At 41.3% G+C, this 18300-nt stretch overlaps 1 protein-coding gene across 15 annotated transcripts in view; it reads right to left on the reverse strand.

Moving 5' to 3' along the window:
* The window catches only part of sptan1 (spectrin alpha, non-erythrocytic 1), a 51767-nt gene that overhangs the window by 33324 nt on the left and 143 nt on the right, over nt 1–18300 (reverse strand). For 6 of the 15 annotated variants that reach the window (XM_087143066.1, XM_087143064.1, XM_087143067.1 and 3 more), the window contains exons 1-9: nt 17811–17969; nt 7164–7442; nt 6212–6238; nt 4141–4266; nt 3346–3486; nt 2254–2534; nt 1368–1512; nt 829–945; nt 294–467 (exon numbers count right to left, since the gene is read on the reverse strand). In XM_087143066.1, the coding sequence (XP_086999192.1) occupies nt 294–467; nt 829–945; nt 1368–1512; nt 2254–2534; nt 3346–3486; nt 4141–4266; nt 6212–6238; nt 7164–7403 (1251 nt within the window). In that variant the 5' untranslated portion in view covers nt 7404–7442; nt 17811–17969. Of the gene's footprint in view, nt 1–293; nt 468–828; nt 946–1367; nt 1513–2253; nt 2535–3345; nt 3487–4140; nt 4267–6211; nt 6239–7163; nt 7443–9641; nt 9985–12266; nt 13065–17810; nt 17970–18083; nt 18106–18300 lie in introns of those variants that run through there. The other 9 variants (XM_087143069.1, XM_087143068.1, XM_087143063.1 and 6 more) reach the window with 6 other exon arrangements.

An 18300-nucleotide genomic window follows, 5' to 3' on the forward strand; every position in this document is an offset into this window, starting at 1 on the left:
TAGGGGTAAGTGCCTTCCATGTTCTAGCAAAACACAGCACAGTGAAACAGATTCTAGTTTTCTTCAAAGAAACTCCCTCAATTTTGAGATAAAAATGATGCAAGATGTTGGTCTTTCACATACACAGACATGGGACTGGAAAGCCACAAAGAGGAAACTGTAAGTTGCACAAATCTTTGAATTTGATTTTTCAACTAGTAGCAGCCGGACATGGCATTAAAAAAACAACAACAAATTCAGCTAAATGAAACAAAGTCCAGAAACTAAGCGATCTGTGATCCTGGAGTCTTTACCTTATGTTCCTGGTGACGTTCCATGAGAGCCTCGGCCCCCGGCACATCCTTGGCCAGCTCGTCCGAGTTGATCAGGGCCTTCATGTCGTGCACCCAGGTGATCAAGTCACGGTAGTCGGCCACAAAGCGCTGCAGCTTGTTGGACTCCTCCAGGCGGATGCGGCGCTCGTCAGCCTAGGAAAGAGTGAGTGTATGAGATAGATTCAGCACTTCTGGCTCGAAGGCAAAATTCAGCAGTTACCCTAAACACAGTCATGCCACACGATCATCCATACCAAACATAAACAACTACGTATATCAATCCCTTAACTTATGCTAACATGCTGCCAGAACAAGGAAGTATGCTGTCAAACTAAAACAGAACTGATTTTTTTTCTACTGATACATTTTTCAACCCTTTTTACTCCCTTTTTTTGTTTTAACAATGAACCCCTTATGGAGGTCACATTTTCAACTCAAACTCATAACATACTATGCGAGTACATAGTTTTCTACTTACCAAATTGACTGATATAACTGGAATAAATTAACTCACCTTGGAGCGTAGGTTCTCCCAGTTGTTGGCAATCTCATCACGCTTGGATTGGATCTCAGGAGCATGGTCGGTGTGGATCTGCTCCAAGCGGTCTGCTTCTTGAACCAAGCAGGTCACCTGAAAGAGAGAGAGTAAGGCTGCATAAATATGGCCCACTGCAGATTTAATTGGACAGCATCCATGAACTAAACTGACATGGTTAAAAACTATGTTTGAGTGTAGGCTGGATTCAAGAATGACAGGTTTGAGGTCCGTTTCTGATGCTTTCCCAAACCAGTACTTGTACTCCAGGAAAACATCGGCCGTGATCCATGGAAATCCATTTTCAACGCTGACATTGTTCACAGTACTCCTTTTGAACCTATTTCAAGTACTGTCCACATTTAAGTACTCAGTCATTAGTGAAAGTTAGCACCAACTATTAACTACCCATCAAAATGTTGCAACTACTGTTACTTTCATTGTGCAGAAAAGGTACATACTATGGAGCTTTACCATCAATACGTTTAAACCAATGTCACACCCTCCCCTCCACTAACCTTGTCTTCCAGGGCATTCAGGTCACGTTCAATGCCTTCATGCTTACGCTGCAGGGCCTGCACGCTGGCCAGGTCACGGCCATAATCATCCGAAGACAGGATGGAGTCCTTCTCGTTGATCCAACTGATGGTCTCATCGGCGTCCCTGTGGGATTGAGAAGATCATGGATGCTACTGAATACACATCAACTACAACATACAAAAGTCTCCTTACACCTCAGACATCGGCATCAGATTTATATGTATGTATCAGATATGTTTCCCCACTTCCTCCAGGGAGGAAATGCTCAGTGTAACCCTTACCATCAATGAGGATTTCAGAGTGTGAATAAGACAAGGGGTTTCATTGCCTAGTAATAACATCCCGTGGTGCAGTACAGACAGGCTGCAAACAAGCACAGTTAACATATGGAGAGAGACGGAATGTGCAACTGAATGGACACCAACTTGTAACATTTTCACTTGGGCAATGAATGGGCAAACGGCTGAAACTGCCAGCCCACTTTCTCTCTTTGTTACTGTTAACCTCTCAGGTCATTCCCAATCCTTCCGGGATGTTCTGAACACACTAGGAGATGCAACAAGATTGAAGCCAGTACCCCTTGAAGTTCCAGGTGAAACCAGCATTGCAACCTGCTTCCTGCAATGAAAATGCGGCTCCATACTTCAGGCAGATGCAACAGCGAAGCAACTTGACGTCACAAAAAGGCTGCGGTGAACCTTAGTTGAGTTGAAATGTGTTCAGCTTCTGTGAATCCTTCGCCGATGATCTGATCTGGCATCACAAAGTCCCATTCATATAGTATATTAAAACGCTGCCTTATTTGGGAGGATTAAGAGTGACTCGTGGCACCCAGTCGAGAGGAGGAGGGGAGCACCACCCTACCTGTTGAAGCGCTGGATCTCCATAGCTCCAAACAGCTTCTCCTGCCGGATGGTGGCCAGCCTCTTGAGGTGCTCCCAGGCCTCGTTCATCTCCTCCTGCTTGAGGCGGATAGTCTCACTCTCCGGGTGCTCCTCACCCAGAAGCGTGTTGGCCTCATCGTTCACTGCTGCCACCCGGTCCTCGTGAGCTGCCAGGTCCTTCTGGAACTCATCAAACTTCTTCTGGAGGACCTCCACGTGCTCCAGGTCAAGGCCCGTCTCTACAGAGGAGGCAAAGGTCTCCTGGATGTGCGAAAGGAAAAAAATTATGACAAAATTGAAGCATCCACACACCTGATCTTCAGTAATCTTTATTTTCAGGACCCCTGTGCAATATTTTGAAATTTGTACAGGATGTGCATCAGTTCCAAATTGCTGTTGCAGACACAGCATGTCTATTTCATAAAATAACCATGTCGTTTGAAAAAAAAAGTTGGATGACTTACAAAATATGACAGTCTTAACAGTTTAACCAGATGAAGATGTGTGAAAATGATGGGTATGTTATGAGTAAGAACTACCCAGCATCCCCATCAAAAACCTCTCCAAGTCTAGCAACTAAGGAAAAACTGAACAGTAATAACCCATTTGGAGGTATACATCATAAAAGATCCTAGTGCTATTGCTTTAAGTTACTTTCTCAGAGGGTCGACAGGGTGAAACTAAGTCAGGCATAAATAGGGAAGTGAGTGGGACCTGACTTTTTGCCTCAAATTTTGCATGAAAAGAGCACACAACTGCATGTAACAATACTGCAACTAAAAGCTGGAAAAATGCCAAAATCGAGCTATTGCAAGACTTAAAATGTACCTGCATTTCTATTCTTTATTGTCTGAGGTGATTGTGTTTTTACAGAAGTCTCTTTCTGATCTACACCCTGACTTCACATGTCATGCATGTGCAGCAAACTTCAGGATCTGTGTTGGAAAAGGGGGCTGTGAAAAGAGGAGAGCCTCCGCAGGTAATGTACGCTTGTAATCAAAACTGTAAGTAGGGGTTGCAAGCAGCTTGGGCCCTTCTGCCAGTCACTCAACATCCCACTCCCTTTTCTCACCTTGTCTCTGATCCAGAACATGACCTCCTCCCATTCCCGCAGGAAGTGGACCAGCTTCTGGGCTTGCAGGAGCTTGATGCCCTTCTCCCGCAACTTGCTGAGCAGCAAGTCCCACAGGCGGTGCAGTTCAATCAGGCGGGCCTGTAAAACAAATCAGAGAAATGGTCAACATGGTTACTTGGTTATACATTGACACTTGATTGTCAAGTTTGACTTGAACATCAACTAAAGATCCCATTTTTGTGTGTGGGCATACATGTAGTTGCATGAAAGGATCTTTGGAGGGAACAAAATTTGCTTTTCTTGTACTTGACCACACATTTGCTGTATTTGAATTTTTGTGATTTTCCTGCAGAAATTTATTACTGATAACATTAAACATTCTAAAGCCCCCAAAGCACTTTATGCATACATGTAGCTCGTGCTGAAAACCTTTTGTGGTGAGAAATGTTACCGTACTTTATATGCAGTTGTCAAAAGATATTTTCATTTTATGATTCTCTGCAGAACCTATTGATGAGGGTAAAACATCCCAAAACCAAAAACTGAAACCAAAATGAAATTAGTGAAACGTTACTTCCTGTACAATTAGATACTTCCAGAGAATTTTCCTAGACTTTTATGTAACTTCACGGAAACAAATCCCAGGGTATTTCTACCAAGTGACGTCATTCCTTACTGGAAAAAAAGCCATATTTATTGAGAGTACTTGACTTTCAAGTAATATTTCGTTGCTTGTGGAATTTCCTAATATTCATAAAGCCCACATGAATGTGGAAGTATCAGACAAATTACCTCGATGACATCTGAGGCAAAGTGTTGCTCGGCAATCATGGCATTGCCAGACTGATCCAGCTGCTCAATAGCGTTGCTATGGGCGATCACCTCAGCCTCAAATGCCTGGTGCTTCTGCAGCTTACCCTGCAGAGCAAAAGAGGAGATTGGGATTAACAGCAATACAGAATGTATGCAGTTTACAATGTAAAATACCTACGTGTGTACATGTACTTTTTATCTTTCCTTTCTCACCTTCATCATTTACTTGTACCGTCTGTTCATGGTATACGTACCTGTACATAATACACGTACGTAAAGTCCACAGCCAATCAAAGGAATATGCCTTTATTTCGACTGCTTGTAATACTGCAAGTTTCTAGTGAGAACTGGGCAAAAGCATTCCCAACACAAGAACACCCAGTGTGCGTAATGCTACATGTATATCCTACAGGATCAAATTTCAAAGATTGGCCCAGCATGGGATTTTTGCTAAGCACAGGAAATATCTGCTTAGCAATAACAGGATACCAGCCCAAATGCCAAGCACTATACCCAGGTCATGTCCAAATTACTGGTACTTGGCTGTGGCTTGAAATTGTGCACCTGTCCATCATCTCTACGGTTGTGATTGCAGCAATTACCCACTGAGTTGTCATTTCAATGAATAACCAAGCAACTCAGACATGGCAATATGATGTATGTACCGTACACGTGTACCAGTATTTATTGTGACTGATTCTAATGTACTGAGTCGTGAAAGTCATCAGTATCATGAATGCAAGACACACACTTGATCAAAGAGAATGTGGTAGATTTCCAGCACAACTACATGTACATGTACACTGTACATGTACCTGAACTGTACTGAATGAGGTAACTTTATCCATCTACACGTAAAAACATTAGACATGCATTTTGTGATTATTCAATAGATTACCAGCCAACTACATTGGGAGACTGATATACATATCAGCTACGAAAAAATCCTTGAATACATTTACCATTTCTTTTTAGGTTTAGCTCCCAAATTACATGCATGTTGTTAATGTGTTCCATTTTTCACATATTCTGCTGCTTAATGCTTGAAGTGCTTCGTAAAATAGTTACATGTATAATCGAGCACGGTGTATTGTGCAAACTTTTGGTGTTTCAGAAAAGGAAAATATAAAATTGGCAATTAAGTATCACATTAATTAATTTTAAAATAACACAGCCTGTGAGTCCGAGGAACATATATTGTATTGTACACCACTACAAAATGCACATGCACAATCAAAGACAAGAACACTCAAGTGAAAAAAAAAAACAACATGCAAATTTATACAACATTCTGTGGAATGTGTACATGTAGGTGAGACTGGTTTTATGTATAGTGTTTGTGTCTCTTGTAACATGGATTCGAAGTTGTTAGTGTGTGATTTGACCATGGACATAGGTGGGAATAAATGTTTCAATCATTTGTGAGGTTAGGTGACAGGTAAGTAGGGATAGCGTCTGTCAGATATCCACTTATTCTACATATGCATGTATATAGCATGCAAATCTGGATAAAACTAAAACGTGCGATGAAATTTTTTAACAGGGAAAATGCTAACATGCAACAATCTGCTACTGGTACAGGTATGCATCGGTAAAATGAAAGGACCTGCTAATACAATATTTGAAGTAAGCAAATCACAAGGACATGAAGGAGAGTCAGAAGATAGAAAAATAAGAGACACAGCACACATGTACTGAGCTTGTATGTACTAGTAATTACCACACTGCACATGCAGAACCAGGAGAAAGGATTGGGCAAAGCTCTTGACAAAAAAGGAATGGAATCAGTGAAGTGTTGCAAATGGGAATTCAGAGGGAGTCCTGGGTAGTTTGAATACCTCTGTCCCCTCCCCCTCCCCCCGGCCATCCTGTACCACTCCCCTCCTTCCTTCCCATTCCCACAACAATGAGGGAGAAAGCTAGAGGGCACTACATGTACATCATTGATTTGAATGCTACCACAAGTGTACGTGTGGCACAGCTGTACGGGTTACATGAATGTACATCACAACTGGTACACCATGGACGTGACTTGTGCAAGCAGCCATACCTTAAGATTTCTAAGGTGTCTTAAGTCCTGTGATATGATGGGGAAGGAACAAGGACAAGTTAATGTTTCTTTTGTTTTTCTTGTTTCAATACGAAAGAAAAATATGGCCTTCAACATCCTGATACCGGTACATCCTTTCTTGTCAGATCATTTCTGAAGTGGCTTAAGATTTGAGCAAATGAGTTTGGAGACTTGTTTTGGCCCGTATGTACAAATTTTACACCGACATGTACAGTAACTTTCAGCAAATCAGAACAGGACTACAACAGCATGAAGCAAGTGGGTTTGGGTAAACAACGCCACTTTAGGGCAAGAAAATCATATTTTGCTGCCGAGCTTTCCAAAAGAAGAAATGAACATTTCCATGGCAAATGGCAGTTTTGAGGAGGGAAAAAAGCTCAACATTAGTGAATGCTACCAGTCCATAAAAATGAGTATATATCCTGTATATTGTATATATATACATGTACATTTTCCAAGGAAAAAAAAGTAAATTTCATATAACATTCCACTGCAAAAAAATGACAAGTTAGTGAAATCAATGAAATCATCACAGCAATTAGGTGTGAACCATTCAGCAAAGCAATTTCGAAAGTCAAATGATTAACCCATCAGTTGTAAATTTAGAGACTCGTAGAGATATTAAACAGACCAACCCATTAAGCTTCGGCAATTGTGCACACAGAACACATGTGTGCCTTTCCTGTATCACAATGCTTGCTGACAAGCAAGGGGTTGGGCAAAATGGATCAGTCTATCCTATCAAATCTGTTGTTACATTACATACATACATACCGGTACATGTCCATCCCATAAAGGGATGGCTTTAGAATTACAGGCAAATGACACTTGTGTCAATGTAAGAGAACTGTATATTTTTCACTTCCACTTTTTGAAGTACATGTAGTCTCGATGCAAGAAAAGCCCAAAAGCCTGAAAACAAATTACCAACCTGCAAGTTGACGGGATCCCTGAAGCTCTCATCCGAGGCAGTCTGCAGTTTCTCCAGGATCCAGGTCTCCAGCTCGTCAGCGTCCCGCTTGAAGAACTGGAAGCGGCGAGCGGCTTCCAGCTTATCCCGACGCTCCCGCGCCAGCCGCTTGAACTCCTCATAGTGGTTTAGCACCTGCTGCCGGCGCTCCTGGATGTCATCTGCTGTCTCCAAGACCTTAATCTCGCCCCGTTCCGTCATGGCGTCGGCTGGGGTGTGGTTTTCTCAGTTGTGATTTATCTGCAGCGGCAAAGATGCGTACACTGAAATTCGGTGCTTGACACTACGCGCCTACTTCTGCTTCACAAACGTAGCAAAGAATTTTCTTTCACATGGCACGTGCAGCCTACAGACTTCATTACTGCTGTGGCATCACACAGTATGCATGTCATGTTTAGTTCACAAACATGCACATGTGCATTTAGGCAAGTCACCAACCCTATTACATGTAGTTGAATAGGCATTTAATGCACAGACACATGTATCACCTTAACACGATCATAGTCCCTGACCGCAGCAGTAATGACTTCCTATCGGGGTTACCAAATTAATCTTGAGGGCCTAGTAGATGTACAAGCATCGGACCACACTGATGCTGTAAGGAAAGCATTTCAGCAGGCAGTCCTGTACAATAAGGAGGTCTGGTCTGGGTGTCCCCCTCCCAACACACAGGGCTAGGGGCTCTCTCATCCTCCATTTGTACAGGTGGGGGGCAGGTTTCACATCCATGGAGGATATACCTGCAAGTATCCTAGTCACAGAGTAAGCCAAGAGATTTTCCTGACATGGAAAAACTGTTAACTCGGGCATTCCATTGTAAAAACTCACCCACTACTAATCGTCGTGAAAGATATTTGCAATAGTTCTTGCGATGACTGGTGACAAGTACTCGTGATAAGTATTGAGCTACAACACGGCTGAAAATGTTATTCATCTTAAGTGACCTCACATGCATTCACATAAGTCTTGCAAATGGTAAATAAAACTTGCATTGTACATGTACAACTGTATTTTCAAGTTTTCAGGTGCGTGATTACATTTGGTTTATATTGCTTACATGTACAAGATCTACATGTACAGTGTTTGTTCAAAGATGCTAGAACTATAGTATTTGGTCAAATAAAGAGGGTGTCATGACTAATTTGACGTACTGTTCGTGAACTCCTATGGATGCAAACAGAGAATGGGTCCCCAACTGAATTTTTAAACTCCTATGATCATTCATGTGAATCCGGTCAGCAAGTATGACATCACTTCAGTTTAAGCTAAGCCCACACATTTATTGCCATTTACTCATGGAACCACGGAACCAGAGGTTAACCTGCAACTTCAGCGATCGCCAATGGGAGCTAGCAAATTGTGGCGGGTCTAAGTGTATGATGAAGTCACTTGCGAAACCAGATATACTCTTGATCTGGCTTCCTCTCCCCATTCCCCTTTGAGCCTAAAACTTTTAACTGGAACAAGAACATTATTATCCAGTTTTACAAGTATGACGAAAATTCTCCAATAAAAAAAAAAAATTAAGATTCCGAAATATTTCTTGTGGACTGCAATACACGAAAAGAGCCCCTGCACTTTGCTTCATACTCAACAACGGACATTCTATAATATGCATCCGCTAATCCAGGATTTCCCCTATTGCTCCACTGATCGCACATGGGTTATGCATTACACTCATTCAACAATGCACTGCAATGACGTGCATTGCACTAATACATTATAAATTCACTGAATGGGCCAATGTGACATTTTAGTCAATGTATCGGTACAAGCCGTACAGTACTAGGTGTATGCACAAATTGAATCAAATAAATACAATTTTGAACTTGCTGGTACCCAACAAGAAGTGACCCTCATGTCACCATACCAAGTCAGTTCTAAATTCTCACTTACCGGTATTTAATTAAAGTCACATGTTCACGTACACACAAGATTAAATCTGGTTATTAAATTACAAAACAAAAAGCTACTTTTTCTTCCCCTACCGATTCCAGTTTGCAAGTGAGAAAAAATACATGTAAAAGTCAACAAACAAGCGGCAACACTTTATAATTTGTACCTATGCACACTCAACAAAGTGATTTTCAAACCTCTATTGCCAGCGGTTGCTGGATAGGGCCCTATATTAACAGTAAACTAACAGCCGGGTGGAAATCTAAATAAAACTCTACATCCTAAATAAACATATGTATATCAAAATAAATCCAAGTCCTCCCTGAAATGGCATGGCAGAATGTTTGCCTGGAAATGAAAGTTTAATGTACAAGTACATGTATGTACTTACACGTACTGTTTCTAATTTTTGAAGAAACAGGCCACAATTTTTCAGAAACTGACATTCACCTACAGTGAAAATTGTCAAGACATCTTCTTGGAAATGAACCCCAAACTTTACTCAGATAAATTCTTCCTAAAAAACCCAGGTGTCTCACCTACCTCTGCAAATCCAACAAGAAATTCCACTATCGTCCAGACATATCCATGACAGAAAAATATAGGGCCAAGAAACAACCAATATTCCCAAGCTCACCTGGCAAACTCCTTGTGATCCAAAAATGCTGCAATGCAGAGAGACTGCCAGTATCATCCGATTCAGCGTCCCAACACACAGCATACGAACACAGACGAAAAATTCATGAGCCAACACCCAGTTTAATATAATCCCTGGCTGGCCTGCATATTTGCGCAGACAACCTCACAGCAGGCAAACATGTTGGTCGTAAGGCCCTGTATGTACATGTACAGTACATGTGGTACGTGCACCACACATGCCGCACCTCCCTACACCGAGCGCATACACAATACTGTACAGAAGTGTACATGTACATGTACAGTACATGTACACAGGCTGGATGCACTGAGGTGGAAGCCGAGGCCACATATTATGATTATCCAGGGACCATCTCATAAACGCAGAGCATGGCACCAAAAAATCAATACAATTCCCAGACATGCCAGAGATTTCAATGCGGGCCCTGGTTAATATGCTGGGAAAAGGCAGACACCATGAGATTATTAATTCCTAGAGCAAGTTGTCTCCCTTGGGCATTAGCAATCCAGCAGCAGACTTTCACAGAGGCTGCTCTGTTCAATTAAAAATCAATCACTGATATTACATACGGGTACACAGAAATTTTATTTCAAGCTTCTGTGACTGTGAGTGTGACCTTTAGAGACCATTTCAACATAAAAGAATCTTGAATCTTGAGTACAGCTTACATTGCAGGTACAGTATAAATGTACCCGTACATTTACCAGTCTGTACATGTACATGGAATTTATCTCCTTCTAAAGACATGCATAGTATTACAACTGTGAACTCTTTTAAACAGGTTTGATGAGGAATCTTGACAACGGCTACACTGTATTTAGCAGTCTTACAAGTTACATGTGATGTTCGAACTGAAGTCTAATCCTTGCTCTTTGTTGTAGGTTTTTTAAAGCAATCTCTTTGACGGCCCGATAATTCCCAAAATCCTCTTGGGTTTTGAAAGATTTTGAATGGAAGATCCAGTGTTCAAACCATATTAATCCACATATTTAACTGATTTGAATACACTGGGACAGTAGCCCTGACCAAAAAGTTGAAACTGACATACAATGAGAAGTGTGTTCTGCTACAAACAGCTACTATCTACATGTATGACCTACATGTAATGTTAATTTCTACATTCCTGCAGTGCACCCTTCAAGTGATGGTAAATAAGTAACCAGTATGAACCAAATGTCAACAGTCACGATTGCATTTTGTGAGGTTACAATATTCAAGTAGCGTTATTTAAGTCAACAAGAATGACTCAGAGCCCAAACTCAAACAGCAAGCACAAAACACAGAATTGAAAGTTATATTGTATCTTACTTATGTGAATAAAGTGTAAAAAATTGTTCAGTTCTCTTAAGTACTAGTACTGTAGGGTTTCAGCCCTGATTCGAAAATAGGATACATCCTCTCCTGTCCTATCCTTGGAAACAAAATATTCTAATTTATCCCAATATTAAAATTAGCATGCCCCATTTATTCACATACAAATAGTAGTACAAGCAAAACTGCAAATATGGGTGATTCACAACAGTGCGCCTCCAAGAATTTGCAATGCGTTGGCCAATCACAATATGTGAAATCTGTCGACCCAATCCACGTTTGGAAAGGGTCGACAGATTTTGCGCATTATGATTGGCCAATGCATTGCAAACTCTTGGAGGTGCACTATTGTGAATCACCAATATTCAGATATGTTTCTAGGAGTTTCAGTAAAATTACAATGCTACATGTACATGTACAGTACATTCCATTTGTTTAAGCATAATTACTCAGAACAAAAATCTTACTTCGTGATAAATTTCCTTTTAAGTATCCTGGTGGGTTTTACTTAAATTCATGGAAAGCTTACAGATATAAATGTTTAACACAGATAAATGTAAGTCTAAGAATCCCCAGACAGGACAAATTCACTCAGCTACTGACATCATCGTCTCATTCACATTGGCGCCATAGCAACAGCACATCTCGTGTTTGTGCAAGTGGGTGCCTCGGGGTACGTACATGTGCATGAACATGGTTAGGGCTCACTTACGGAATGTACGTGTATGTATGTACACATGTACACAAAGTACATGTACACACTGTCTAGCAAGTAATCTCATTAGGTATACTCTGCATGCACAAGCAAAATACTTGACCTGAAAACAGAAAAGTCACGAATTTGCACAATTTGCACTTCTGGTTTTTAAATGATATACCAATACCTCATTTCAAATCTAAACTCTCAAAATTTGTATTTAATTTATTTGTCTCTGGCCCATTGATTCACAAATGTATTTTACAGCAACAATATTCTAACAAATTTGATGGGATGCTGAACTAAATTTTGACTGAACAAATTATATTGAAAGATGCATAATCACATTTTAACTTGCAAACTAACTTCCGTGAACAAAAACCACAATTTCTCACAGACAAACTATCAGCTAAAAGTGCAGTGCATGAAAACACAGAACTTTGAAAGATCTCACAAACGAAAGGCAGTCTAAAGTTGAAGGAAGCTAGGTACATGTACAAACCTGTCTGGGAAAGAAGATATACAATAGCACAGGAGAGTCCGTAGTAAGCAGCGTATAACGCAACTATCAAGAGCATGAGAAGAAGAAACAAGTCCGGGTGCTCGTCCAAGAATGGGCAGATACCTGGCATGCCAGATACCAGTACGTAGTCAAGAGAACCTCCAACAAGAAAAAACTCGAACTTGGGCAAATAGGGGTGAAATCTAGGAGTCAGTGAAGGGATGAGATCTCCATCAAGTCTACTTTTCCAGAACACGACAAAAAAGAGTCAAAAGGGTTAGAAATATCAAGAAAGCGTACGACATAAAACATAAATGCAACACTGGAGATCTACCGTATGCATGAGCAGTACCGTCAGAAACAACCAGCATGTCTACAATGTATGTATGTCACTGAGAACCTGATGTTTCATGTGTGCATAATAGATCATTTGGCTCTGTCTTCACTAGTAGTCAAGGAGGCAAATTACAGTTCCTCGGAGTCTTCCATTTCATCAGCACACATGACGAGTTTGATCTCTGAACACTGAGCACCCACTACACACCGCATCAGCATGCTAGCAGCCTGCCGTCAGTTGCAGGCAGCTGATTTCAGACGAGAATAACCTCTGCCGAAATGCCACACAAATAGCTAACACTTATCTCCTGAAGCCTCGAGACTCACCAGAAGCTTCACAGAAAAGGTCAGATGTAGGGGAAAAAGTCTACATTACAAAAAATTCTTTAACATTTGAAAGTCCTGGGAGGTGTGATAAAATCAAAGACACACTCCGGAATCTCCATCTAATCCTCCGAGCATGAGAAATGCTGTCTGCACGCGGGCAAAGACACACCAGCACAATGCTGCAGAGACGAATCACTGTTGCTAATGTTCCAACCACTTGACGCAATATTCATATATGTAGCTTGTGGCAAATGCTAGATGGAAGTACAAAGAACTCATGATGATACCAGGGGAACAGAACACAGCAACGCACTTATCTAAATGCCATTAGCAGCGGGAAAAAATGCATGGCACCACAATCCATCAGCAGAGGCAGATGGTTCCCCCTTTTCTTTCTCTCCACGGTCCTGGCACAGAATCATTAAGTGGAGGGCGAGTGAACCAGATCTGACGTGTTTCCCCAAACTCCTATTTTGCTTCATGGAAAAACGTCTTGAGACAGGGTAAAAGTACTGACGAGGCCATGAGAGGCTTGCCTCCCAGGTCATGGAGAAATGAAAATCAGATGGAATTTCCACCAGAGACAAGTCATCCACAGGTCAAAAATACCCTGGTAATGTTTCCAGGCAAAGAATGCACTACAGGAGAAACATGTAATAATATTAATCAATTGGATTACATTAAAAATCTCCACAGCACAAATCGCATTTAAGGTTAGTCCACATCCTGAATTCAGTTCAAGTGAAGTTTCGGCTTGACAATTTTACACTTCTATAATACATCCTCAGAGCAGTTTCCAGTTTGCGTAATTCCTTGAATGAAATCAATGCGACAAGTTCACGTGCATCAAGAGGGTGTTTATTTTATTGCAACAGAACAAAGTAAATGCCAAGAGGAACTGTGCACTGATTGTAACAGACAAGACCAATAATTCCATTCCCAGTCGACTCCAGAGAAACGATTGCCATCATAACGGTCCAGACATGAGGAGAGCAAATGATGAATCAGCAGCAAGACAAAAGTACACACAACATAACCCGTAGGAACTCCTACCGAAACAGTAATGACGTACATGTACGTGTCATCAGATACAGCCAACACTAAGAGCTACACCCACATGCGATATGCTTCTGAAGTAACTGACATCTGCAGCAGTCACTCACTATTTGTGCAGTTTACAAAAGGGGCATTACATCATGCAATTTCTCCAGACACAGGTACATCTCTATAAAGCTATATATAACTGGCAAAAAAAAAATCACCATCATCCAGACCTTCTTTCAGATTCATCTGATATGAACAGACAACAATGTTGTCTTGTTAAGATGATTGCCGCCTACTTTCTTCTGGTGAAACCAGGCACCAGCTCGAGGTTGAATTTCAAGCAAACAATGCTTTTATTCTGCCCTCTGCATGTACAGCTGAGTGTAGAGCTTTTATTATTAACTCCTGCACATTTCAACTGCATAACATAAGCAGTGTGGCAAGTGACGTAAGGTCTCATTCAATGTAGTCATGGAAACAGCACTACATGAATAAGTCAATCTCAACAGATTACACAACTGACAAAACGTAAGGAAAAAATGACTAGACATTCCAATCTCATCCAGAGGGTGCATTTATACCAATATGTACAATGTAGCACCTAAAATATTCTATGATTCTTTTGAAGAAAACACAGCCAATCTTAAGCAAATGGTAATGTCTGTGTGAATAGTGAATTGAATTAAAGGTCAAAATAATGAGCAATTCTCAAAATATTCCATCTCTGCCTTGGAACAAGACTAACGGCCTGGTGTTGAAGTTGGTAGTGGGCATACATTGTACATATAGGAAAAATGTAGCTTTAGGCATGTTCACCAGCGACTGTACGAACAGGCTGCTGACACAAGCAGTGCTGTGCGGCGTGCGAGCAGTCCAGTTTTTGATGGAATTTACAATCGAAAGATCAAGAAAACTATCATAGTTCATCGTTGGTGGAATAAGGCCACATTTTTTGGGACTTTAAGGAAAAAAAGTTTCTTCAGTATGCTTTTGGCGGCATGAAAATGAAGGTACACAACTTGTGTTTCTTTCTTGTCAAATACATACTTTAGAGCTCATGGTCACTTCTATATAAACTGGAAAACTTGAAAGCCGGCGGGCTACATAGATTGATAATCTTTTCCCATGAATGATGTGCTTCCATCAAGTTAAAATTTCTGATTTCAAAATCTGTAATGATAATAAATCTTTCATGTTTCTGATGAAATAAAAGGGGATAATTGTTTAGGAAACAACTTACGAGTGAACGAGCAAACAACTTAACTTACAAGTAATATTCACATGTAAAATTGGAATCAATTCCGAGTGGAATCCTGATTCCTGGACGGAATCAATTCCAAAAATGCTGGAATCGCTCAACACTCTTAGCGATTTCACACTCACTTCACTTCAAGAAGAATCACTGTTTGCCATCAGTTCACATTCTTTGGGAAAACATGAAATGCTGGGGACAAATTGTTTATCATGAGTAAAAGGATTGGAGATGAAGACCATAATTTCACTAAATTAATACAGGAGAAATCAAGGAATTGCAGTCTTGTGTATTAAGTTGTGTAAAATGCAAGGAAGAAGCCCTCCTAGGTACCAGGAACTTGTACTTCAGGAAGAGACCAACTGAAACATCGCTTGTATGTATCGTGTGCGTAATGGGGCGAACTAGGACAGTGAACTGATACCAATAAGCCTCTTGTGATTCAGGGCAAGCTTTTTCTTGGTCACGCAAGAGACAATTTGCACTATTTTCAATGGATAATGGCACAGAGGCACCAGTCCATTCCAGAGAGATGGTGGCCACTATGCAAAAGCTTGTTCCGAATCACAAGGTATAAGCATCTTTTGTCTGGGGAATTCAAATTATGTCATGTGCAATCAGATAGCTCAGTGTACCAGATTTTCTTCAGATTTAACTCGCAAAAGGCTTCTTAGAGCACCCATCAATTTGTGTGTGAAGCCTTTTAGAAGTACTAATAAACCACAACCATGTTTAACAAATTTTCCCCCAAATTTAGTCTTCTAAACCACTCACTGCAAAATGCCAATGTTCAGAGCTGTGCAAACACAGTGGCTACAGTAATGGCACTCTTTAATTTCAGACTGTTCCTGTCTTCATGTACATGTACATCAACTCTGGCATTGGAAACAATGACCCTCACTGAGACAATATATGAGATAATACTAAACCCTACCCTTCCTAAATCTGATGATCAACAGCATGTGACGATCGCCCTGATCACACCGTACATGCTGTTTTAGTGTTTGTGTTTTCTCCGCATGGGTTGGGTGGTCAATGGCCAAGCTTGCTCTACAAGTCGGTTCGACCATTTTTGGAGGCGGGGGAGGAGGGGAAGGAGATCTTGCAATCTGTCACAGCTTACACAGCCCGGCTCTTTCACGTGATAGGTTAGCTCAGGCAACGAAAACATTGTGCGATCATCAACAGGTGGCAAGGATAGATTGGTCATGTTAGTGAGTAAAAATGTCAGATTTTTCTTTTAAATGTACAACTCCCATACGACCAGTTTCAAGAGCTCCAGGTCCTTGCAGTTGCTCTCTCAACACCGTTGCAACATCACAGGGTACTTGATTTGGACTTAGCATTTTTCAGCTCTGCCCGTTCTGTTGCCGTTGCCTTGTTTTTCCACAGCTGCCTTTGCAACATTGTAGCCGGCTACTTGGTTTAAACTTCATTCTTTTTTCATCGTCCCCATTCATTCCGCGTTGCCTTGTTCTCAGATAGGCCTAACACCAATTCATAATCAACGTCGCCTATCTCACCAACTGACGCTGCTGTAAGGCCAACATCGTAGCCACCTATGGGATACTTGGTTTGGACTTAGCATTTTTCATGCCCTCCCCATTCATTCAGCCTACATTCATTGACTGTCACATTCCCACATGAAATCCCATTTGATTAGCAGGTGCCCATTTGATTTCCTACTTGGTCTGTTTGCAACTGCACTCATTTCATTTTCCAGCTTGGACTGCGCTGCAACACAGCCACTTCGACATCGTAGCTGTTATGCCCCAACTACAGCATAAGTCCCAACTATAGTTGCGACAGTCCCAACTGTAGTGCTGCAGTTGGGCTTCCCAACTATTGTTAAGCAATGTCTGTGGAAAATGTCTCAACATTATCCACACTGATCCAAGTCAATGTGTCTCACACTTGACACGTTTCATCTAAAATGTGGCACTTCATCTGTTCATCTAGCCCTATAACCAATGACATGACATTTGTAAACAATATGACTCTGGCACATCATGCACACAGGACCTCTCTGCTGTACAGTAGTTGGGCCGGCCTTACTGTAGGCTCTAGCACCCTAGTTGGGACGCGCCCAACTATAGTAAGGACTGATGCTATCGATAGGGGCATAACATAGCCAACAATTTCAAAGGGGTAAATTTTGAGTGGCAGGGTATTCTGCAATCACTCCAATGTATGGCGGCTATGCTTGGACTTACATGTAGTAGTAGTAGCCTACACCTAATATCCAAACGAAACTCGATTTGTAAATTGAACATTTAACACGTTGACATGGGTGAAGCCTGGTCCATGTTACTCAGGCTAGTTTAGGTAAACGTTGACTCAAAACCTAGCCAGTAGCCCAGGTCTTACTCCTCTGACTGAAGCTTTGGTTAAATATCCACTGCCAAATAATTAAGGAGCTAGCGAGCTTGAATCAAAGGCAAAAAGCTACACCCCCCCCCCGGTGTCGGAAATAGACAGCTTTGGATTTATTTAGGCCTATGAACCAGATTCTCAAACACTTCAAACTACGGTATAGCATGGGTATAGGCCTATCACGTCATCCTGTTTCACTAAAGAGTACCTACCAAATACAATATGTTTCCTTTTTTCTGTTATATATGTACCAGTCAGATGGCAGTTACCAGTCTCTTTTCTGAGAAAAAAACCTCACAAGACCGCTCACTCGGCCTCCAAGTTCCGACTTCCGCTAGCGCTAGGCGAACAGCCCACAGCGTGTTGCTTCAAACAATTAAGCCTACCAACTCGAAACGTATCAATTTCTGTCTGTTTTCATATTCTCTTCACAAACACTACAATCATTTTACATTAATCATGCAGCTCTTCATTGTTATACTCGCCTTTCAATACAATGTACCCTCTGGTTCAAACTTATTATAAAAAAAAACCGTTTTTCAAGATCACGGACTAACGTGTAAGATTCTAAAAGAGAACAGCTACAGGTCACGTGATTAAACTGACAGCGTGCCCATCCACGCCGCGCGTTGGGTCGACCCAACGCGCGGCGTGGTGGAGATAGTGCTTGACTCAACAAGCCCTCCCCCCCCATTTAAATTA

Source organism: Acanthaster planci, linkage group LG11, assembly GCF_054643075.1.
Source record: "Acanthaster planci isolate LZ-2023a linkage group LG11, COTS_SCS, whole genome shotgun sequence".
NCBI lineage: Eukaryota > Metazoa > Echinodermata > Asteroidea > Valvatida > Acanthasteridae > Acanthaster > Acanthaster planci.